This window comes from Chiloscyllium punctatum, chromosome 1 (genome assembly GCF_047496795.1).
Source record: "Chiloscyllium punctatum isolate Juve2018m chromosome 1, sChiPun1.3, whole genome shotgun sequence".
Lineage (NCBI taxonomy): Eukaryota > Metazoa > Chordata > Chondrichthyes > Orectolobiformes > Hemiscylliidae > Chiloscyllium > Chiloscyllium punctatum.
Genome location: NC_092739.1, coordinates 96,178,866 through 96,203,356, shown reverse-complemented (window position 1 = coordinate 96,203,356; position 24,491 = coordinate 96,178,866). Strand labels below are relative to the sequence as shown.

The 24,491-nt window shown below is 40.8% G+C and overlaps 1 protein-coding gene across 1 annotated transcript in view; it reads left to right on the top strand.

Annotated features, from left to right (window-relative positions):
- The window catches only part of map3k1 (mitogen-activated protein kinase kinase kinase 1, E3 ubiquitin protein ligase), a 118,165-nt gene that overhangs the window by 60,186 nt on the left and 33,488 nt on the right, over positions 1 to 24,491 (top strand). The window contains exons 7-10 of the mRNA XM_072571299.1: positions 4,117 to 4,238; positions 8,385 to 8,466; positions 13,017 to 13,167; positions 13,484 to 13,774. Coding sequence (XP_072427400.1) covers positions 4,117 to 4,238; positions 8,385 to 8,466; positions 13,017 to 13,167; positions 13,484 to 13,774 — 646 coding nt within the window. The remainder of the gene's footprint in view (positions 1 to 4,116; positions 4,239 to 8,384; positions 8,467 to 13,016; positions 13,168 to 13,483; positions 13,775 to 24,491) is intronic.

Below are 24,491 nucleotides of genomic sequence, written 5' to 3'. Positions count from 1 at the left end.
AATCCCTGTGGGTGGACGGAAGAAGTAAGGGTGCTAAACACTGGTGGGAGTAGTCTATAGGCTCTGCTAACATAATGTAATTTCAATGAACTCCTGTCTGATGTGATCCTCAACACCAACTCCACCTTCCTACTTTTTCTCCCCATATATCTTGATTCCCTTCCTAATTTTAAAAATCTATCTTTGCCATAACAATACTTCCCAACCCACTCTCTATAGTTCTGTACAGTAAAATAATTCCACGTATGCACTACCTTCAAGAAATGTCTCCTTGTTTGACCTGAATGGGTGACTTCTTACTCAAGATTCTGGTTTCTGATCCTAGACTCCTCCACAAAGAATAGGTACAGAGAAGTTAATTTTCTATCAAGCCCTCTAAGAATCTTGTATGTGTCAATGATGTCTCCTGTTCTGCACTCCAATGAGTATAAACCCAACTTACTTGACCTCTCATGCTAACAAGCCAGTGAACTTTCTGTGCTCTGTCTTCTATACCATCATATCTCCATTTGATATCGGAGAGCAAAACTGTTCAAAGTATTCTAGGTGTGACCTAACTAGTGCCTAGGGGAGCCTGTGGACTACTCCCACCAGTGTGTTGCACCCTTACTACTTATCTCCTCCCAAAGGATTCTACATAATTTGATCCAAGATAGTTTCTTGTCATCAAACCTACTGTACAGTTTTACTAAAATCTCTTTATCTAGATATTCATTCCCTTTGAAATGAAGGCCCTTTTGCAGTACCTGTTGAACTTAGATGCTAGTTTTTTAAAAATTTGTGCATGAGGACTCCCAAATTCTACTGTGCTGAAGTGTTCTGCATTCTCTATTTAAACTATGTTAAGTTCTTCAACTATTCCAGCCAAAGTGCATGAATTCGCATTTTCCCCTATTACATTCTATCTGCCAAGTTTTTCCCACTCATTAATCCGTCAGTGTCCCTCTGTAGACTCACCACACCCCATCTGTCATCCACAAAACTGGTAGCAGGGCATTAATTTTGCCCATTTGTTTACTATATAATGTAAGTGTGGTCTCCTTCCTTATAGCAGTGGCACTCCATTCCCTTTATCCTATCTGTTTTCAATTTAACCAATTCTCTCTTCTTTTCAATATCCTACTCTCAACGCCATGGTCTCAAGTCACTTTATGTGTAGTAAACGAATACTGTCTGGATATCTAAACATACTGCATTTGGATAAGAACATGGATGATGATGGGATAGTGTAGGGGAACGAGCTGAGAATAGTTCATAGGTTGGCACAACATCGAGGGCCGATGGGCCTGTTCTGTGCTGTATTGTTCTATGTTTTGTTTACTGGTTTCCTGCTATTAGCACCTCAGCATGTTCGAATAAATTTGCTGGGCATAACTTCCTATTCATGAAGACCTGATTCAGCTTGGTTTTTTTTTATTATGCATTTCTAAATGCTCTATTATTACATCCCTTATAATAGCCTGTTAACATCTGTCGTTGAGAAAATGTTAAGCCATCTGGCTAACTTTTATTTGACTCCCTCCCTTTTTGAGTAAGGGTAAGGGTGTAACATTGACAGTTTTCTAATCCTCTAGGATTTTGCATAATATAAGAATTCTTGGAAGATCAGTGTGTTCAGTATCTCCATAGCTTCCTCCTTTCATATTGTCAGTTACATCCCAACAGATCCAGGGGATGTATCAGCCTTTAACTCCATTGCTTTCTCCAGTGATTAGTTCTGTTTATTTGCCTGACCCATTAGCTGCTTGACTTAGTGTTTTTGGAATGCTGTTATTGTCTTTGACTGTAAAGACTAATTGCAAAGTATTTATTCAACTGCTTTGCCCTTTATAGGTCCTCATTAGCATTTCCCAACCTCATTCCCTTATAACTGTAATTTCCTTTAGACATCCCTCTTCCTTTGTATACATTTAAGAAGGTCCTGCTCTTTTTTTTAAAATTGCTTGCTAGTTTACTGTCAGTTTATTTTCTTCTAGGAGAAAGTGAGGACTGCAGATGCTGGAGACCAGAGCTGAAAAAGGTGTTGCTGGAAAAGCGCAGCAGGTCAGGCAGCATCCAAGGAGCAGGAGAATCGACATTTCGGGCATAAGCCCTTCTTCCTGAAGGGCTTATGCCCGAAACGTCGATTCTCCTGCTCCTTGGATGCTGCCTGACCTGCTGCGCTTTTCCAGCAACACCTTTTTCAGTTTATTTTCTCCCTCTATTTTCATGGTTATCTTTTTGGCTGCTTTTAATAAATATTTTTATTGAAAAACGATCTTAGGTTTTTTACAAAATTACAAAACCAGTACAAAATAGTGAGACCACTGTACAATATAATAGCATTTTTTTATTGGCTTTTAAAACTTTCTTAGTTTCTTTTCTTTCAATTTGATGCAATCCTTCACTTACTTGGTTAATAATGATTCTTTTATTTCATTCCTAGCTTTCTCCTTCCTCAATGTATGTCTTGTTGAGTTATCAGTTATTTTCTTAAATATTTGCCATTGTTCCTCAACTATCTTTGACACTGAAGTTCTTTTCCCAGTCTGCTCTACTAATTTTGCCTTCATTCCTTTGTAATTACCATCATTTAAGTTTAGCAGAGTTGTTTTGACCCCAGTTTTCGACTGTCAAACTGAGTGCTAAATCCTACCATGTTATAGTCACTCTTTTCTTAGGGAAATTTTACTAAGGCCATCTGTTAAACCAGCTTCATTACATACTATCAGATTCAAACTGACTTGATCCCTGGTTGAATCTATAACATATTGTTCTAGGAAATGGCCCTGAATTCTTTTTGACTACTTCTGCTAATTTGATTTTCCAAATCAAAGTGAAGATTAAAATTGCCCTTGATTTATGTGCTGTATTTTTACATTCTTCATTATGTCTTGTTTTATTCTTGTATCCTCCAGAGCAACTGTTGTTATGGGGCCAATGGACTACTTACACCATTGTTGTCTTTCCCCTTGATATTCTCTTACTCTGATCACTTTTGGTCCCCTTATTTAAGGAAAAAGCTTTTGTGGCACAGTGGTAGTGTTCCTGTCTCTAGGTCAGCAGGTCCACAATCCCTGCTCCAATGGTGTGCCATACCATGTCTGATCAGGTTGATAAACAAATGTAAAGATTCACTAGATTGATCTTGTTTCTGGAGGGATTTTTGCAGAAGTTCAAAAGGTTGGGCCTGTACTCATAAAGTTTAGAAGAATGAGAGGTGATCTGATTCAAACGTGAAAGTTTCTTCGTGAACTTAATAGGGTAGATGTGAAGAAATTGTTTTCCCCTTGTGGGAAAGTTTGGAGCCAGAGGGCATAACTCAGAATAAGGGAGGAAACAATGAAGATTAATTTACGAAATATAATTCCTGGATGATTATAACCCCTCCCCTCTTGAATTTCTTTCTCCTCAATTTAGATTAGAGATGCTTGAGGAATCCAGCATTTATTTTAAGTTTATGAAATATTTTTCCTTCCATAAGATGGATGTAAACAAATATTAAATAATGAAGTTTTTTTAAACTGATGGTTAGAGTGTGGAGTGTGCTACTGCATGATATAGTGAAGCAAATAGCACAGATGTATTTAAAGGATAGATAGGCACATGAGGGAGAAAGGATGAAGGATAGTGTACTCGTAGAGTAAGTATTGGCAGAGACTTGTTGGACTGGCCATGGCTTGTTCTGAACTCTAAATTTTAGGTAATCTGATCATAAGTATGACTTTTGGATGAACTATCTCTCTCCAAACAGATGTTCGTTTAATCTGTAAACCAGAGCTTTGTTAATTTCGTTCCTCCGTATTTGGAGGATCACTAATTATTAGCCTCTGCCAAGCCCAAGTTGAATGGATATTCAAACTCATGAGCTGCAAATGGCAGTGTTTGAAGACCAACTCCTTTCTGTGCTCATTTACATGTTTTTATGGACTTGGGCATGTAGAGGTGGGTTTTCTTAATTTTATTGCATTAATGTATTAATGTCTGCAGATTGTGAACTATCCATATTAATAAAAGTGTTGATTTTTGTAACTGCTCCTTGAGATTGTGTTGTGTACTTAAATGACTTACTTTGAAAAAGATGTAGACATTTCCGAACCACATGAAGCTTAACACAAGATTGTTTTGCTCTTTTAGCTTAAAAGATGAAGAAGAACAAATGTGTCCTATTTGTCTACTGGATATGCTTGATGAGGAAAGCTTGACTGTGTGTGAAGAAGGCTGTAGGAATAAACTTCACCATCACTGCATGTCAATCTGTAAGTTTTCAGGGATTTTCACTTTTTTATGTTCTGCTGATTTTTTTTTCGTCATTAAAGCTTCCAGGTTCTCATTGTCCATGACTGAACTATTTTGCTGCACTAGTAAATCATGGACTTGTTACTATAAACAGGTTATTTTTGAAGCTGGGGCTATTTATTCTGGGAAACCAGGTGGATTAGTTGAAACTTTTTATTTCACTCCTTTGTGTCCAATCATTATTTCTATTTATAAAAGTCCATAATTTTAATATTTTGTCACTTAAACTTTTGTTACCTTTCATTACCCTTAATCAATTTGGTTTTGGTTTTGGTTGCTTGTTTTTAGTCAACAACTTTTGGCCCTTTGACTTTTGATACATGCCTGACATTGATAACTGATCTGGAAGACCCTTGCACATTTTATTTGAAGTGAGAATGGTGCAAAACTCTTCTTCGCCTATTTAATTTTGTGCAGAGTCTATGCTTATCAACAGCATTGATCACTTCCCAGAGACCAGCTTTATCAATTTATGTACCTAGAAGAAAACCTAGCAGAGATTTAAGGGCCTGAATTGTTTTCATAATGGCATTCTTCATTCTTTATGGGATATGGGTGTCATTTGAAAAAGCCAACATGTGTTGCCCAGCCTTAATTGCCTTTGAGTTGTTGGCTTGCTATGCATCCCAGAGAGAAGTTGAGTCAGTCGCATTACTGTGGATCTGGAGTATGTTTAAGCCACATCAGGTAAGGATGATAGATTCCTTTTCCTAAAGGATATTAGTGAACAAAGTGGGTTTTGAGTGAGTACTCAAATTACTGGATGTGTGCTTGACGACACACTTCACCCTCAGCAGCCAAAAATCTAAACAAATCAATCGGACACCTGAGCTCACCCATCTCCAGACTCCTAGCAGAAGCAGTGATGCAAAGACTAGAGCAAACAGCCCTCCCACAAATCCGACCCAAACTTTAGATCAGATACATGGACGACACTTCTGTAATAATTAACAGACCAGATTATCAACATCATGCTCACAGGGACCAAATCTACAAGAGACAAGGAAATTAACAACCAAGTCCCATTCCTAGATGTGATTGTAGAAAAACACAGAATGGGAAATGCACAACAAAAGTACAGAAAACTACACACAGATCAGATCCTGAATTATAATAGCAGCCACCCAAGCACACGAGAAGTTGCATTAGGACCCTTCTCAAAAAGGCTACAATACACAGCAGCACTCCCAATCTGCAAAGTGAGGAAGAACAACACCTTTACAAAGTGTTTGCCAAGAACAGATAACTTCATCCACAGATGACTGGCAGACAGACAATGCGACAAGGACATGCTATGATCCAACACACTAACCACTTTACCTTTTTTATATATTTAAAAAAAAAAATGCCTTGGAACTGAGAGTCAGGCCTGTCTGACCACTCTGATTCATAACAGCACATAAACTGACAGCCAAATTCAGACAACTTGCCAGAACAAAATACCTTATACCCATCATATGCAGGCCAAACCTGGTGTACAAGATTCCATGTGGGGGCAACATGAAGCACTGTCTATAGGACAAACAGGCAGACAACTACCGATCTGCATTAATGAACGCCCAACTCACCACTAAACGCCATGACCAGCTGTCCCTAGTAGCTATGCACCGGGCGACAAGTGCCACAAATTTGAGACAACACAACAATAAAAGGACAAACCAAACACAGGACAGCCAGAGAATTTCTAGAAGTATGGCGCACTCGTACAGAATCATTGACCTCAACCACAAGTACCGACTATTGTAATGATCAATCTGGACTGGCAACTGGAAGCAGCAGGAATGAGACCAAATACATTTCAATCAACACAGTACAGCACGGAGTATGTCACCTAGAAAGGGAACAAAACATGTGCAAACCAACTTCCCAACTTGGCAAACATACCCACAACAACTACAATGTCTTAAAACTTAAAGACATAGTTGTCCAGAATCCGAAAACAACAAAATGAGATTGTTACCTATTGGAACATTTTTTAAAGAAAGCTTGATGTTTCAGTTATCTTCAGCAATGTTCTAAATAAGTCAAAAGACTATTATCTAAGAGCAGAATTAGGTGTTCAGCCTATTTGAGCCTGATCCACCGTAGAGTCATACAGCACGGAAACAGGCCCTTCAGCCCAACTTGTCCATGCCGACCAAACTGAGTTCCATTTGACTGCATTTGGCCCTCAACCCTTTCTACCCATGTATCTGTCCAACTGTCTTTTAAATACTGTAATTGCACCAGCCTCTACAACTTCCTCTGACAGTTCGGACTATATATGAACCACCAGGCTAACATGTTTCTCAAGCCCAATCGCTCCTCATCCTGTAACCTTTGATCCCCTTACTAATCAAGAACATAGATTCTGTCTAAAATACACTCATACGCTCTGACTTGGCTTCTACTTCTGGATGAAAAAATGCTTCCTCATCTCAGTTGTAAAGGTTCATCCCTTCATCCTCCGTCTGCGCCCTTGGGTCCTAGTTTTTCCTACTGATGGAGACATGATCTCCACATCCACTCTTTTCTCCAACCTCTGTGTTCTGTTAGTTTCAATCGGATCACCCCTCATCCTTCTAAATGCTATCAAGTACAGACCCAGAGACCTCAACTGCTCCTCCATGTTAGAAGCCCTTCGTTCCTAGAATCATTCTTGTAGACCAACTCTGGACCCCCTCAACTCATTCTTCTGAGATATGGGACCCAGAACACACTCAGTATTCCCAGTCTGGTCTGACCAGAGTCTTATGCAGCCTCAGCAGTACATCTCTGGTCTTGTATTCTAGCTCTCTTGAAATGAATGCTAACATTGCTTTTCTAACTGCCAACTGACCCAGCATGTTAATTGTAACATAGTGCTGAACCAGGGCTTCCAAGTTCCTCATAATTCAGATTTCTGAAACCTTTCCCCATTTAGAAAATAAACATGTAGACGATTCTTCCTAACAAAATACAGAACCTCACATTTTCCCACATTGTATTCCATCTGTCACTTCTTTACTCACTCTCCTCACTGTCCAAGTCATTCTGCAGCTGCACCACTTCCTCAAAACTACCTGTCCTTGCACCTATATTTGTGTCATCTGTAAACTTAGCAACAATGCCTTCAGTTCCTGCATCCAGATTGTTAATATATAACATGAATAGTTGTGGTTACACCCCTGCAAAAATCCGCTATCATCAGCTGCTGACCTGAAAAAGACCTTGTTATACCCACAGGCTGCCTTCTGCCAATCAGCCAATTCTCTGTCGTACCTTATCCTTAACACCATAGGCTCTATAGCCACCTCTGCAGCATTTTGTCAAAGTCCCTTGGAAATCCAAATTAATCATGTGCACTGGCTCTCCTTTGTCTAACTTGCTGATATCTCCTCAAACAATTCTAATTGGTTTGTCAAGTATGACCTCCCCTTGATGAAGCCATGCTGACTCAGACCTATATTTTGCTATACACTTCAAAAGTACTTCACAATCTCATCTTTAATAATGGTCTCTCAAATCTTACCGACAACTGAGGTCAGGCTAATTGATGTACAGTTTCCTGTCTTCTGCCTTCCTCCCCTCTTAACAGAATAGCTAATTTAACACCCCTTTATCAGCTGGAGCTCTCCCGAAGTCCAGCAATTTCTGAAAGATCAAAATGTTTCTACAGCTTCCTTAGCTATCTCCTTCAAAACTTTGTGTTGTAGTCCACCTGGTCCAGATGATTATCCACTTTCAGATTTCTCCCCCAGCACCTTTTCCTTAGCTGTGGCCACTACACTCACCTCTGCCCCTGATTTTTGAAGCTCTGGAAGGCTGCTCGTGTCTTCCAATGTGAAGACCGATGCAAATAATCCATTCAGTTCCTCTGCTTTTTTTTTTGTTCCCCATTATTACTTCCTTAGCCTCATTTTCCAGTAGTCCAATATCCACTCTTGGCTTTTTCTAAAATAGCTCTTGCAATCTTCTTTTATATTACTGTCATCTCTCCTGCTTATTACTTTTTGCTTTCTTAAGCTTTTTTTCCTCCACAGATGCTGTCAGAGCACTTTGATTTCATTTCAGAATTCCAGATTCACTGAGTTTTGTTTTTGTTTTATGTTCAGCAGTGTATTCAGTTATATTGGATTTTATTCTAGGGGCTGAAGAATGTAGAAGGAACCGTGAGACCCTGATCTGTCCTCTTTGTAGAGCCAAATGGAAGTCCCGAGAACTGCACAGGTAAGAAAACTGCTTTATGTAATAAAGGTTTAAACTACTATGGTTATGAAATGTTGCATTTTTCACTTTAAATCTTCGAATGGATATTGTAAATTTACAGTTGATATCTGGATTATTCCTGGTGCTACAAGCTAGTGAAGGTAGGAATAGGAGGATAGAACACATGAACGCATGGCTGAGGAGCTGGTGTATGGGAGAAGGATTCACATTTTTGGATCATTGGAATCTCTTTTGGGGTAAAAGTAACCTGTACAAGAAGGACAGATTGCACCTAAGCTGGAAAAGAACTAATATACTGGCAGGGAGATTTGCTGGAACTGCTCAGGAGGATTGAAACTAGTAAAGTGGGGAGTGGGATCCAGGTAGATGGTGAGGAAAGAGATCGACCTGAGACTACTTCACTTGAGAAGAGAAGCAAGTCAAACAGTCAGGGTAGGTAGGGACAAAGCCGAGAACAAGGTAGGACTGATTAATTAAACTGCATTCATTTCTATGCAAGGGGCCTAACCAGAAGGCAGATGAACTCAGGACATGGTTAGGAACATGAGATTGGGATATCATGGCAATTACAGAAACATGGCTCAGGGATGGACAGGACTGGCAGCTTAATGTTCCAGAATACAAATGCCACAGGAAGGATAGAAAGGGAGGCAAGAAAGGAGGGGGAGTGATGTTTTTGATAAGGGATAGCATTACAGCTGTACTGAGAGAGGATATTTCTGGAAATACATCCAGAGAAGTTATTTGGTGGAACTGAGAAAAAAGAAGGGGATGATCACCTTATTGGGATTGTATTATAGACCCCTAATAGTCAGAAGGAAATTGAGAAACACATTTGTACGGAAATCTCTTATCTGTAAGAATAATAAGGGGGTTATGGTAGGGGATTTTAACTTTCCAAACATAGACTGGGACTGCTATAGTGTTAAGGGTTTACGTGGAGAGGAATTCAAGTGTATATAAGAAAATTTTCTGATTCAGTAGTGGATGTACCTACCAGAGAAGGTGCAAAACTTGACCTACTCTTGGGAAATAGTGGGCGGCACGGTGGCACAGTGGTTAGCACTGCTGCCTCACAGCGCCAGAGACCCAGGTTCAATTCCCGCCTCAGGCGACTGACTGTGTGGAGTTTGCACGTCCTCCCCGTGTCTGCGTGGGTTTCCTCCGGGTGCTCCCGTTTCCTCCCACAGTCCAAAGATGTGCAGGTCAGGTAAATTGGCCATGCTAAAATTGCCGTAGTGCTAGGTAGGGGGTAAATGTAGGGGTATGGGTGGGTTGCGCTTCGGCGGGGCGGTGTGGACTTGTTGGGCCGAAGGGCCTGTTTCCACACTGTAAGTAATCTAATCTAATCTGATAAATAACGCAGGGCAGGTTACTGTGTCAGTGGGGGAGCACTTTGGGGCCAGTGACCATAATTCTATTTGTTTTAAAATCGTAATGGAAAAGGATAGACCAGATCTAAAAGTTGAAGTTCTAAATTGGAGGAAGCCAATTTTGACGGAATTAGGCAAGAACTTTCAAAAGCTGATTGGGGGCAAATGTTTGCAGGTAAAGGACAGCTGGAAAATGGGAAGCCTTCAGAAATGAGATAATGAAAGTCCAGAGGAAGTATGGTCCTCGTAAGGTGAAAAGAAAGGCTGGTAGGTATAGGGAATGCTGGATGACTAAAGAAAAGAATGAAGCATATGTCTGGTATAGATAGGATAGATCGAGTGAATCCTTAGAATACAAAGGTAGTAGGAGTATACTTGAGAGGAATCAGGAGGGCAAAAAGGGGACATGAGGTGGCTTTGGCAAATAGAGTTAAGGAGAATCCAAAGGGTTTTTACAAATACATTAATGGACAAAAGGGTACATAGGGAGAGAATAGGGCCCCTCAAAGATCAGCAAGGCAGCCTTTGTGTGGAGCCGCAGAAAAGGGGGGAGATACTAAACGAGTATTTTGCATTGGTATTTACTGTGGAAAAGGACATGGAAGATATAGAATGTATGGAAATAGTTGGTAGCATCTTGAAAAATGTCCATATTACAGAGGAGGAAGTGCTGGATGTCTTGAAACGCATAAAAGTGGGTAAGTCCCTAAGACCTGATCAGGTGTACCCTCTAACCCTGTGGGAAGTGATTGCTGGGCCTCCTGCTGAGATATTTGTATCATCAATAGACAGAGGTGAAGTGCCGGAAGACTGGAGGTTGGCTAATGTGGTGCCACTGTTTAAGCCAGAGAACTATAGACCAGTGAGCCTGACATCGGTGGTGGGTAAGTTGTTGGAGATAATCCTGAGGGACAGGATGTACATGTATTTGGAATGGCGAGGACTGATTAGGGTTAGTCAACCTGGCTTTGTACGTGGGAAATCATGATTGAGTTTCTTGAAGAAGTAACAAAGAGGATTGATGAGGGCAGAGCGGTAGATGTGATCTATATGGACTTCAGTAAGGTGTTCGACAAGGTTCCCCATGGGAGACTGGTTAGCAAGGTAAGATTAGATTACAGTGTGGAAACAGGCCCTTAGGCCCAACCAGTCCAGACTGACTCTCTGAAGAGTAACCCACCCAGACCCATTTCTCTGACTAATGCACCTAACAGTATGGGCAATTTAGCATGGCTAATTCACCTGACCTGCACAGCTTTGGACTGTGGGATGAAACCGGAGGAAACCTACGCAGACACAGGGAGAATGTCTGTGTGGAGTCTGCACAGTTGCCCAAGGCTGGAATTGAAGCTGGGACCCTGGTGCTGTGAGGCAGCAGTGCTAACCACTGAGCCACCGTGCCGCCCAAGATCTCCCAATACAAGGAGAACTAGCCATTTCAGTACAGAACTGGCTCAAAGGCAGAAGACCGAGGGTAGTGCGTGGAGAGTTGTTTTTCAGACTGGAGGCCTGTGACCAGTGGAGTGCCACAAGGATCGATGCTGGGTCCACTACTTTTTGTCACTTATGTTCACATCCAAATCATTTACATAAGAGGTATAGTTAGTAGGTTTGCAGATGACACCAAAATTGGAAGTGTAGTGGACAGCAAAGAAGGCTACCTTAGATTACAACGGGATCTTGATCAGATGGGCCAATGGACTGAAGTGGCAGATAGAGTTTAATTTAGATAAGCGTGCTGCATTTTGGTAAAGCAAATCTTAGTGGGATTTGTACTCTTAATGGTAAGGTCTTAGGGAGTGCTGCTGAACAAAGAGACCTTGGAGTGCAGATTCATAGCTCCTTGAAAGTGGAGTTGCAGGTAAATAGGATAGTGAAGAAGGTATGCTTTCCTTTACTGGTCAGAGTATTGAGTACAGGAGTTGGGAGGTCATGTTGCAGCTGTACAGAACATTGGTTAGGCCACTGTTTGAATATTGTGTGCATTTCTGATCTTCCTATCGGAAAGATGTTGTGAAACTTGAAAGGGTTCAGAAAAGATTTACAAGGATGTTGCCATTGGAGGATTTGAGCTACAGGGAGAGGCTGAACAGGCTGGGGCTGTTTTCTCTGGAACAGTTGGAGGCTGAGGTAATAGAGGTTTACAAAATCATGGATAGGATAAATAGACCTATTCTTTTCCCTGGAGTTGGGGGAAGTCCAAAACTAGAGGGCGTAGGTTTAGGGTGAGAGGGGAAAGATTATAAAAGGGACCTAAGGGGCAAACTTATTTTTCATGCAGAGGGTGGTACATGTGTGGAATGAGCTGCCAGAGGAAGTGGTGTGGGCTCGTGCAATTGCAACATTTAAAAGGCATCTGATAGGTAAATGAATAGGAAGGGGTATGGGCCGGGTGCTGGCAAGTGGGACTAGATTGGGTTGGGATATCTGGTTGGCATCGACGAGTTGGACCGGGAGGGTCTATTTCCATGCTGTGCATCTCTATGACTCTAATAGGTTATATTCAGTGAAAATCTGTTCATGGTGTTGTTGAGGTCTAAGAATGCTCCAGATTCCCATACAACATTGCATGAAAGTCCTTCCTGTTCTGTTCTAGATATTTACTGCTAAAAACATTTGCTGCATCTTTCAACTGTTGCCAAAAATTTAGAACATTAGCCTTGTCAGGGTACAGAAAAGGATTCTTATTAACTTGATGCCAGTCACCACTTTACTATTTTATTTAAGGCTAAAGGTGATATATCTATGTTTGTCAGAATTTTTACATGGCTGTTGGTATCTTGAAGATGCATATTAATTGTCTAAAATCTGAAATCATGGTGTTTAACTAATCCATCAAGTATGACCAGTTATTACAAATGAGTTTCATAATTCTTAATCAACTAATTAAACAAATGCACAGCACTACAAAAACATTTCTTCCTCCCAGTGGTTTAACTGTAGCTGTCCCACATTTTGAATTAAATCGTTTTTGCAATCTTGGGATTTTAACTAAATATTAGTACTGTAACAGGGCTTTTGAAGATTTGATTTCCTTTGATTTCATGAACTGCAAAATTGGAGCTTGTGCACTTAGAAACTATTTCCTCAACTAAGGATTTCAATAAAATCTTAATTCATTCCGTGCTTTCTTCATTGTATTTCATAATGCCATTTTATACGTTTTCCTTTTAAAAGCCATGAATCTCAAAGTTCAGTGCATAATCAGACTCAGTCACTGGAAATAGATCCACAAAGACGGCAGCAGGATAGCAACTTCAATCTGCGTCATTATGGAGTTCAACAAATTCCACAAGGTTATAAAGAGTTGGCAGAACCCTGGATTCAGGTAAGGGCTTTTGAAACTTGAAATTGTTTTGCACAAGGGCAGTTATTGCTTGTGTTGGAAACCTCAAATGAAAATTAATCCTATGTACTACTGTGAATTTTTAAAACTTCATCTTTTGGTACCTTATCACTGAAATTATTCAACAAAGTGGTGAACTGCTTATCAATAATACGTTTGCCATGTACAGTTTTCAGTTGACATTACTTTTCAACAGATGAATTATTTTCTTTATTCAAATGTGTCTTGTTTAAAAATGGAAGCAATTTCAAACTGCATGCTTGATCTATTGCTGTAATTCTGTTTTTTTTTTATTTAGGTATTTGGAATGGAACTGGTCAGTTGTCTCTTTTCTCGGAACTGGAATGTACGAGAGATGGCATTAAGGCGACTTTCACATGATGTTAGTGGAGCCCTGTTGTTGGCAAATGGTGAGATTCGTACTGGAAGTTCCTGCAGTAGTGGAAGTGACACTGGATCTAGTAGTCTTCCAGGAGCCAATGGATCATCTCCAACTGATCTCCCAGGAGACGTGGTGGTGGAGTCATGTTGCAGTGTACTCTCTATGGTTTGTGCTGATCCAGTCTACAAAGTATACGTTGCTGCTTTGGTAAGATGCAAATAATTTCATACCTAAAATGCAATAGAATGTTGGTTATACAAAATGTTCAATCTTTAAGTTGTTGAACCTGGGCAACAATTTAATGGAACATAGAGCAGCATAGTACAGGCCCTTCAGTTCTCAGTGTTGTACCAACCTTTTATCCTATTGTAAGATCAAACTAAACTACATACCCTTTATTTTACTATCACCCAAGTGCCTATTCAGAAATTGCTTAAATGTTGCTAATGTATCTGACTCTACTACAACTGCTGGCAGTGCAAACCACACCCACCACCCTGCGTAAAGAACCTACCTCTTACATCTCCCCAAACCTTCCTCCAATCACCTTTTAAAGTTAGGCCTCCTCATGATAGCCATTTCCACCCTGCGAACACGTCTCTGGCTATCCACTCTATCTATGCCTCTCATTTACCTTCTACATCGCTATCAAGTAACCTCTCATCCTCCTTTGCTCCAGTGAGGCTCCCTCAACCTCTCTTCATAAGAAATGCCCTCCAGTCCAGCCAGCATCCTGGTAAACCTCCTCTGTGCACTCCCTAATGCTTCCACATCCTTCCCTCTAATGAGGCAACAGAACTGAACACAGTATTCCAAGTATGGTCTAACCAGGGCTTTATAGATCTGCTGTATAACATCGGTGCTCTGAAACTGAATTCCCCCCGCTAATGAAAGGCAACACACCATATACAGCCTTAACAACCCTTTCAACTTGGGTGGCAACTTTGAGGGATCTGTGGATGTGGATCCCAAGATCCCTCTGTTTCTCCACACTGTCAAGAATCCTGCCTTTAACCCTGTAATTTGCATTCAAATTTGACCCTCCAAAATGAATCACTTCACACTTTTTTCCAGGTTGAACTCCTCTTGCCACTTCTCAGCCCAGCTCTGTATCCTGTCAATGTCCCATTGCAACCAACAATAGCCCTCTACACTATCATAACTCCAATCTTTGTGTCATCGGCAAACTTACTAACCCACCCTTCCATTTCCTTGGCCAAGTCATTTATAAAAATCACAAAGAGAGGTCCCAAAACAGATCCCTGAGGAGCACCACCAGTCACCTGAGCTCCAGGCTGAATACTTTCATAGAATCCCTATAATTTAGATACAGGTCATTTAGCCCAACGAGTCTGCATCGACCCTCCAGAGTAACCCACCCAGAACCATTTCCCTGCTCTATTATTAGACAATAGACAATAGATGCAGGAGTAGGCCATTCTGCCCTTCGAGCCTGCACCGCCATTCAATATGATCATGGCTGATCATTCCTAATCAGTATCCTGTTCCAGCCTTATCTCCATACCCCTTGACTCCACTATCTTTAAGAGCTCTATCCAATTCTTTCTTAAATGAATCCAGAGACTGGGCCTCCACTGCCCTCTGGGCAGTAAATTCTACATTTACCCCTAATGAATGCACCTTGCTTACATATCCCTAAACAATGTGGGCAATTTAGCACAGCCAATTCACCAAACCTGCACATATTTGGATTGTGGGAGGAAACCAAGCACTTGAAGGAAACCCACACGGATGCTGGGAGAATGTGCAAACTCCACACAGGCAGTTGCCCGAGGCTGGAATCGAACCCAGATCCCTGGCACGGTGAGGCAGCAGTGCTAACTACTGAGCCACCCTGCCTGTATTTGCTGCCACCCTGTGTTTTCTATGGGACAGCCAATTTCTGTATCCAGGCAGCCAAATCTCCCTGTATTCCATGCCTCCTTACTTTCTGAATGTGCCTATCATGGGGAGCCTTATCAAATGCCTTGCCAAACTCCATATACATATCCACTGCTCTGCCTTCTTCAATGTGTTTTGTCGTCATCTCAAAGAATTCAATGAAGCTTGAGGCATGACCTGACCGTCTCAAAGCCACGCTGACTATCTCTAATCAAGCCGTGTTTTTCCAAGTGATCATAAATCCAGTCTCTCAGGATCCTCTCCAATAATCTGTCCACTAACGACATAAGACTGACTGGTCTCTAATTCCCAGGTTATCCCTATTTCAAATCAAACAAATCTGCAGTTTGATTGCACAGTGTGCTCAATTGGGCTAGATTATTCAAATTAACTGAAAAATCTAAATGGATGCAGATGAAGTGTACTGCAATTAAAATTACTCCCCCCTTGATGTTTGGTGACCAATTTGAAGTTATATGCTTATTGTAATTTCATTAATTTTCTGACTGGTAGGAAGGGGGGCATTATGTCACCCATTTTTGGTATTTTGAATTTAATTTTTGTGTAGTTTGTTTATTTAGCAAAGCAATAATTAATGATGAGAATTGTTTAACGTAAACAGGCAGAAATTTAACTTGTTCCTGTGACATTTGTTTTTAGTCTCCGTTTACTCAAGGCATTTTTGCTTTAATGTTAATTAGGTTAATGTCTGTTTTAGAATAACGTTTTTCAAATGCAGAGTGTGTTTTAGTTTCTGGATTGTTCCCCTTTTGTCAGCCTTTTTTTAACATGCTCCATTTCTTTATTTGATTTTTATTTTCCTGTTACAAAACCATTGTGTATATCAAAATCTTATGTTTTATGGTTCATTTCATTACTTTGTTTTCACTTATGCCCTTACTATATTGAATTTAACCTTTCACAATTGTTCACTTTTTAATTGTGGTGCATTTCCATTTATCAAGTATTCGGATTTGCTAAAAATAGAAAAACTTTAGTTATGTAGTAAGCCTACAAGACAGAAGCACAAGTAGGCAATTCAGCCCTTCCAATCTGCTCTGCCATTGTGCGATCATGACTGATCAGAAATCCTCAACTCCATTTTCCTGTCTTTTTCCCATGTCTCTCGATTCCCTTACTGATTTAAAAACTTCTCTAGCTCAACTTGAATATACTTTAATGACTCAGCCCTGATGGCAGTATGTGATAAAGAATTCTAGAAGTTCATTCTCCTCCAAGAGAAGAAATTCCTTATCTCTGCCTTAAATGGGTGACACCTTTATTTCTGAAATAATGTCCTCTGGTCCTAGACTGCCCAACAAAGGGAAGCAATTTTTCTGCATTCAAACTGCAAAGACCCTGAAGAATCTTGGATGTTTCACTAAGATCACCCCTTAGTCGTCTAAACTCCAAGGAATGCATGCCTAACCTACTCTACCTCTCCTCGTAAGACAGTCCCTCCATTCTCAATATCAACCATGTGAACCTTCTCTGGACTGTTGCATAGAAATGTAGAAGATAGCCACAGGAGTCGACCACTTGATTCCTGGAACCTGTTCAAAATGATCATAGCTAATCATCAAGCTCATACCCTAATCCTGCCATCTCCCACATCCCTTAATTCCTTTAGGTTCAAGCTATATTTACCTCCTTGAAAACACATACTATACTGTTTTGGTGTCAGCTACTTCCTGAGGGAGTGAATTCCACAGGGTCACCACTCACTGGATGAAAAAAATTCTCCTCTTTATAGGTTCTAAAAGGTGTAACCCTTATCCTTGAACTATGACCCCTGGTTCTGGACTCTCCAGAATCAGGAATATCCATCCTGCATGTAATTCGTCTAGCCTTGTTAGAATTTTAAAGGTTTCTGTCAGATTCCCCCCATTCTTAACCCCAGTTAAGAATGCAATCCTAACCAACTGGATTGCTCCTCATAGGTCATTCCTGCCATCCCAGGAATCAATTTAGTAAACCTTCGAGGCATTCCTTCTCTACTAAGAACGTCCTTCTTTGATATGGAGACCAAAATGCACACAATATTCCAGGCATAGACTTATAAATGTCATGTGTAAGTGCACTAAGGTATTTCTGTTCCTGTACTCCAATCCTGTCAACATGAGGACCAACGTGTAGTTTGCCGCCTTTATCGCCTGCTGCACCTGTGTATTTGCTTTCAGTAACTTTTGAACAAGAATACCCATGTCTTGAACATTCCTCTCCCTCAGTTTACATCCATTCAAATAATAATCTGCCTTCCTGTTTTTGAAAAAGTGGATAACCTCACACATCTCTAAGTTTATATTAAATCTGCCTTGCATTTGCCTACTCTCCCCCTGCCTGTCTAAATCACATCGCTAATGTCTGCATTGTCCTCACAGCTCACCCTTCCACCCAACTTTGTCTCTTGCAAATTTTGAGGTGATGCATTTATTCCCCTCATCTAAATCTATAACATAACATTATGGACCAGTGCCCCCATCCACCTTCAAAACATGTCAAGAAGATAGGCGAGCGAGAGTACTGCAAATGCTGGACTTTAGAGTCGAGAGTGTGCTGCTGGAAAAGCACAGCAGGTCAGGCAGCATCTGAGGAGCAGGAAAGTTGATGTTTTGGGCAAAGGCCCTTCATCAGGAATGAGGCTGGGAGCTTCAGGAGTGGCGAGATAAATGGGAAGGGGTTTGAGGCTGGGGGCGAAGGTAGCTGAGTACAATAGGTGGGGGGTAAAGGTGGTAGGTTGGAAAGTAAGATGGACAGATGGGACAAGTCATGAGGATGGTGCTGAGCTGGAAGGTTGGAACTGGGGTAAGGTGGGGGGGAAGGAAAATGAGGAAACTGATGTAATCCACATTGATGCCATGGGGTTGGAGGGTCCTGAGGCGGAAGATGAGGCATTCTTCAGCCAGGGGAGTTGGGTGGTAAGGGAGTTGCGATAGAGGAGGCCCAGGTCCTGCATGTGCTCAGCAGGGTGGGAGGGGTACACTCTGATAATATCTGGAAGGAATCTTTTGCTAACAGTAGAACCTCTTTCATGTCAGTCGAGTAAAATGTAAAGTTGCCTTGGGTCTGCACTGTCATTAGAGAGACAACTGGTAGTGGTTTAATATGAGGATCTTATGCCTCCGACAAGGGGAAGCATTGACAGAACTTAGTAGCTGTAGCATTATCTTTCAGATGCTGTAATAGATTAAATCCAGACCCTATCTACCTACTTCATAGATCCACGTGAGCAAAGCTGACATTCTCTTGACTGTAGTAACAATCATTAAGATACCAACAACGTGCACTGTCTCAGCCCCATGCTTAAGGATTGGCTGGCCTTGAGGGGGCCCAGAGGAGGTTTAGTAGATCATTCCAGGGATAAAGGGCTTGATATGAGGTAAAGTTGCGGAATCTGGGTTTCTACTCAGTGGCGTTTAGAAGGACGAGCAGGGGGATCGCATTGAAATTTAGGAACCTGGATAGAATGGACATGAAAAAGATCTTTCCTCTAGTAGGAAAGATTAGAGGCCAAGCCTCAGAGTAAAATGATAATCCTTAAGAACTGAGATGAGGAATTTCTTGATCCAATGGGTGGTAAATCTGTGGAACATATTCCAGAGAAGGCTGTGGAGGTCAAGTCATTGAGTGTATCTAAGATGGAGTTTTTTTATTAGTAAGTGGGTCAAGTGTTATGGAGAGAATGGGGTTGAGAAACATATCAGCCATGATCTAATGTCAAACCAGACTCTGTGGTCTGAATGGCCTAATTTTGCTCCTGAACGTTATGGTCTTCTGGTCATTATAGAAGAGTCACACTTTAGTAACTCTTCTTGTTTGAAAAGTTGATCAAAGTTAGCTTTAACAGGAAGTTTCTGATGTCTCAGTCTTTAAATTGATTCAGGATGGCACTGGAGCATTAGGGCTGCATGTGAGAACTCTGAGGCAGCAGCAGACACAGCACCTTGTGGTGACTGAAGGCAGCGGTAGCAGCGGCAACAGGGAGACCCTCCCTCCTGGCATTTGGAGATCGCAACGGCAGCAAAACTCCTTCAGCGATCAGAGGCAGTGGTGGGGATTTTTCAAGACAGTGGTGCTGTCAAGGTAACATTTCAGAGGAGGGTGGCTGCACCAGGACTCTTGCCAAGATGGCAACTCTGGTCAGGTGTTGGAGCCAGGGGCTTCTGGTTACAATAGAGCCAGAGTGGGAACCCCTGGCATTTGAGGTGGTGACAGTGTGAAACAGAGCTGTGACAGTGAGCATCACAGATGGTGGCAGCAGTGGAGCTGGAGACTCCTGGCCACAGTGTAAATGTGGGTCTAGCACGGGACATGGCATTAGTGGTGGTGTTGATGAGGTGGGCCCAGCAGCGAAGCGATGGTGCCTACAGAGTGGCAACTGCAATGGTGATGGGGACGGCAAGGCAGTAGAGATGGGGTGGTGGCACTTTCAGTTATATCTTTTATCCTTTATTCAAAATACCACTGGATTGTGGCAACATCCATTACTATCAATTTTGTTTGGAGAATCCTCTCCATCTCCAACAAGCTTGTTAAACAGTTTCCCTTTTGTAAATCTATGCTGGTTATGTCTAATCAGATTATTATTCTTCAAATATCCATTTATCACATCCTTCATAAAATGTAACATTTTCCCTAACATTGATGTAAGGCTAGAAGTTCTATAATTCACGCTTTTCTGTCTCGCCCCTTAATGGGTGACATTTTGTAGCTTCAGTTTGCAGGAATCATTTCAGAATTGGTAGAATTTGGGAAGGTCATTACCAATGCATCTATGTCTATATTGCTGCCATCTACGACATCTTGGAATGTTGAATATCTAGCCCAAGGAACTTATCAACTTTCTGTCCATTAATTTCTCCAGTCCAACTTCTTGTGAACCTTACCACTTCCTTGAATGCCTCATTCTCCCTAGTCGTTTGGGCCCCTAATTCTGAGTGATTTCTTATATCTTCGTCAGTAATCATTTGGCTTCTCTGCCTCTTCCTCATGTGTAAGTTCTCCTGATTGTAATGAGCCCCTGTTAATTTTGGTCAAAAGATTTTGTTTTCTTTTTATGTGCCTTTAGAAGCTGTAACAGTCCATGATTTTTTGGATTTGCATTTGTATTACTGAACATTTTGCCTTTCGTTATGTATCACAGGCAAATTCATGAACATGAGACACTGACTGTCATCATTTTGTAAAGTCCACTATTAATTAACTGCTTGAATGTTGTATTTGCTGTTATAATGCTATGCTTCAGTGGATGATGACACCAGAAAGCAATTGTCATGTATTTTTTTTAAAAAGTTTCAGTCATTTGTTGATTCTCAAAATGAGTTAGTGTGGAATTGTTATTTTTCAGGAAAATTTAGATTTTCAATTCCAGTGCATTCTGGGGAATGGAAATCTGATAATACTTTGATCAGTGTACAAATTTTACCTGTGGTTTATTCTAGTTAACGTATATGACACTGCAGGTCACAGTGCCTTCTGTGTCGTGGATTTGGAGGTTAGAAACCTTCACGTGGACAGTGTCTGTGTTGGCACATTGGAAACTTTTTTTAAAAACATTTTAACTATTGATACAGTTGTCTGGTGCAAGGTTTCTTTGGTGCCAGACTTTTAGTTTCACATGAACTACAGGACAACGTTGTAACACTCAATTTAAGAATCTACTACTAAACGTGAGCAGTTTGTTTTTTACATTGATACTAGTTCATTTGTAATTTCAACAAGTCTTCATTTCAGTTGCTGCCCCTAAGCGGCTTGGCACATTTGTTGCCACAGTTCAATGTGCAACAGGCAAGCATTCTTTGCGTTTAAAGGATGGTGCACTTGGATCACATGATTAAAAACTATTTTTCTGTTGAGAATCTGAAGAACTGGCAAACCTATTTTTGGTATAAGGATAGATCGTCGGAACAGTGGAAGTATTGTTTGGATTTCCAAGGCATTAACTACGGTTCCATATGATAGGTGGTTATTATCATGAGATAGATAATTGGACCAGCTTCAGATAATATGCCTGCAAAAATAGGTCAGAGGTTGAATTTTAAGTTTATTTTGAAGAAAAGTAATCAGATTCAATGTTAATTTTGTTTCTCTGCCCAGACATTGCTTGAGAAACTCAATTTATTTGAAATTGGATACAATGGAGTAAGCAGTTTCACCCCTTGATTATCCAAGACCCTTCAACCACTATGTGGCACAAATCCAAAAGTATTCCTAGCTTATGTGGATAAATACAGTCCCAACAGCAGTTGAGAAGCCAATGCCATCAGAACAAAGAAGACAGCATAATTGTCTGACTCAGCAGTTGCTCTTCTGCTCGTGAGGCATAAGACTTTTCTTCCTTGGCTATGTCTAATGTTCATAGTTATATGACCTCCAATGGATGGAAAAAGTTAAACTCTTCTTACCTTTTTGAAGACCCGACGTCACAGCAATGATATTGCTCTGTAAAATTTTTAGGATATCTGTTCATCAGATTTGCAATAGGATGTGAAGGTATCTTGGAGTGTTGTAGCAGAGTGTTTACATGTTAACGTCTCTATAGTCTTTCGGCTCCTGTGCCATTTTTCTGATGAAACCTTTGTCACAGCTTCAAGGACCTTCAATGGTTGAGCCAAATTGCTTTTGCCCTTCATCTTTTGCAATTCCTTTCATTTTAGTACTTCCTACAGGTTGCTTCATGGCACTCTTCTCTGGATCACTGCTTGGGACCATCACATTCCTGTGCCGTGTCACAAGTGTCTTCTTGAACCATGATGAAACTGCCACCTGACTCCAGTAGCCTTGTGTTCCCTCTGGAAGAAAAGAACGGTTATTAGAGTCTCTCTAAAATGTTTAATTTACAACACATGGTGGAAAAACTTGGGTTAAATGACTGTTAAGGTGCAGAAGACAATGTGATTTGTTGGATATAATCTGCTTTGTTATTCCTCTTGCTTCCTTGACTTTGAGTGCTGTTCACACCTGTTCATTTTAGAATGGCAACAACACTAGATAGTTTTTCTTCAATACCTGATCATTTATGCCCATTATCAACTTAACAAGTACTGTCTACTCATGTTGGTCTGAGGGTATTTTCTCTAGCAAGATGGTCAGTTCTGAAGACATTTAGGTGATATCCTGGGAAATGGCATGTGAGGCCAAAGATCGATCACTATTTGAGCTATGTCTTCAGCAAATTGTAATCTATGTGCCATGAGGTGGATTACAATTAGTTGTAGCATCTCTTCAACCAGATTTGTAAAAATCCCATTTTAATGGCCTGTTGTCCAAATGTAATTAAGTAAATTTCTGACTATTTACCGCATATGTTTTATACAATTCTTTACTGAAAGCTTTTGAATATGAGGCAGAGATATAGTCCAAGAGGTGGTCACATCATAGCAAATGGGTGACCACCAGGCAGCCCAAGAGAAACAGGTAGTGTAGGAGTACCCAGAGTTTCTGGGTATTTGTGAAGGTGATAAATCCTTGAAATAGAGCAAGGGTCAAGCCAATACCACCACAGCTGTACAGGAGGGTAGGAAGAAGACTAAAAGGTCAGTACTGATAGGGAATTCTTTAGGGGAGCAGACAAGTGTTTCTTTTGGTTCTTGATATGGCTCCAAGATGGTATGTTGCCTTCCTGGTGCAAGGGTCAGGGATGTCACAGAATAGTTTTGAGGTCTCTTTTTACAAACGGGTGAACAGCCAGGGGTCACAGTTGGAATTATTACTACCAATTCTGCAAACAGAGTTTAGGGGGTTAGATGAAAGATTGGTAAGCACGACTAGCCTGGGTGAAGATGGTACCTGTTCAAGTCAGACAGGTTGCATGTGGAACAGAACTAGGATTGAATTCCTTGAAGATGGTTTTTGCTGGTGCTGATGAGGGTTTAAACTAATTCAGCAGGAGTGTTGAAACAGAATATTACACAGTACTATCATTGTGAAATGTTGGGACAGGTGGAAAGTATTGGCATATCTAATAAGTTTATAGGTCGGGTCAGAGAAAGGGAGAAAGTAATTATGTCTAAATTGAGATTAACCTGCATTTATATGAATGTACTGAGTATAGGAATAAGATTGGGAAATGCACATGTTGCCTCATGAGCTTATTTTGTGGCAATAACAGCCCTGGCTTAAAGGTTAACAGATCTGGGTGTTGATTACTCCTGATTAAAAAGTGTTGAGAAAAGATAGCAAAGATATAAATGTAAAGTGTTTTGGTTAAGGAGGGTATTGCAGTGCTGGGGAAAGGGGATGCTTCATGGTAAAGGACAGAATCGATTTGGCTTTGTCACAAAGCTAGTCCCTTTTTTCCCTAAAAACTTTACTCAAGAATACTCTGCTCTTGATTTTTTTTCAGAGGGGTAATAAACCAGGCTGGGCTCTGATTAGTCTGGTTTGGTACAGAGATTAAAAAGTATTAAGAAGCCTTTTTGTTTCTATGTAAACAAAAGTGGTCATCATTTAGAGGTGACCTGTATATAGGAGGAGGAATGGTCAGCTTTGTAGCTGAGCTGAGCAGTTTAGTTCAGTCCAGAACTGAGAGTTCAACAGTGAGCTGTGTAGAAACTCTCTTTCTTCTGCCCTTCTAACTTCACCCTGTAAGCATCTGAACCTTTTTTGTGCTATGTTTTAAAGGGGTTTGCTTATTGGGGCTGTTGTGTATATTCGGGACAGCATACTTAAGTCTAGTTTGGATAGACTGAGTTCTGTAGGGGTTCTTTATTCTATTCTTCGTGCTTAATTGTGTAATTTTGTAAATAATTTTTTTTCTGGTTTTTATACCTGATATCCTCATTAACTTAATCTGGGTAATTTTCACTGTACACTTAAACAAATTGCAAAGTTATGGTCTGGGCTGTCTGCTTAAGAATGTTTTGAGTGAATGGCTTAGTCTGTAACAGCTTCCTAAGTTTTTAAAAAAAGAGCTGATTAGGAGCCAAATAGGGGATTTATTCTTGCAAGAGACATGACCTGAGGTCTGCAACTGTCTTTATTTCTGAGGCAGATGTTGCCCAGGCCGTCATGACTGAGGAGG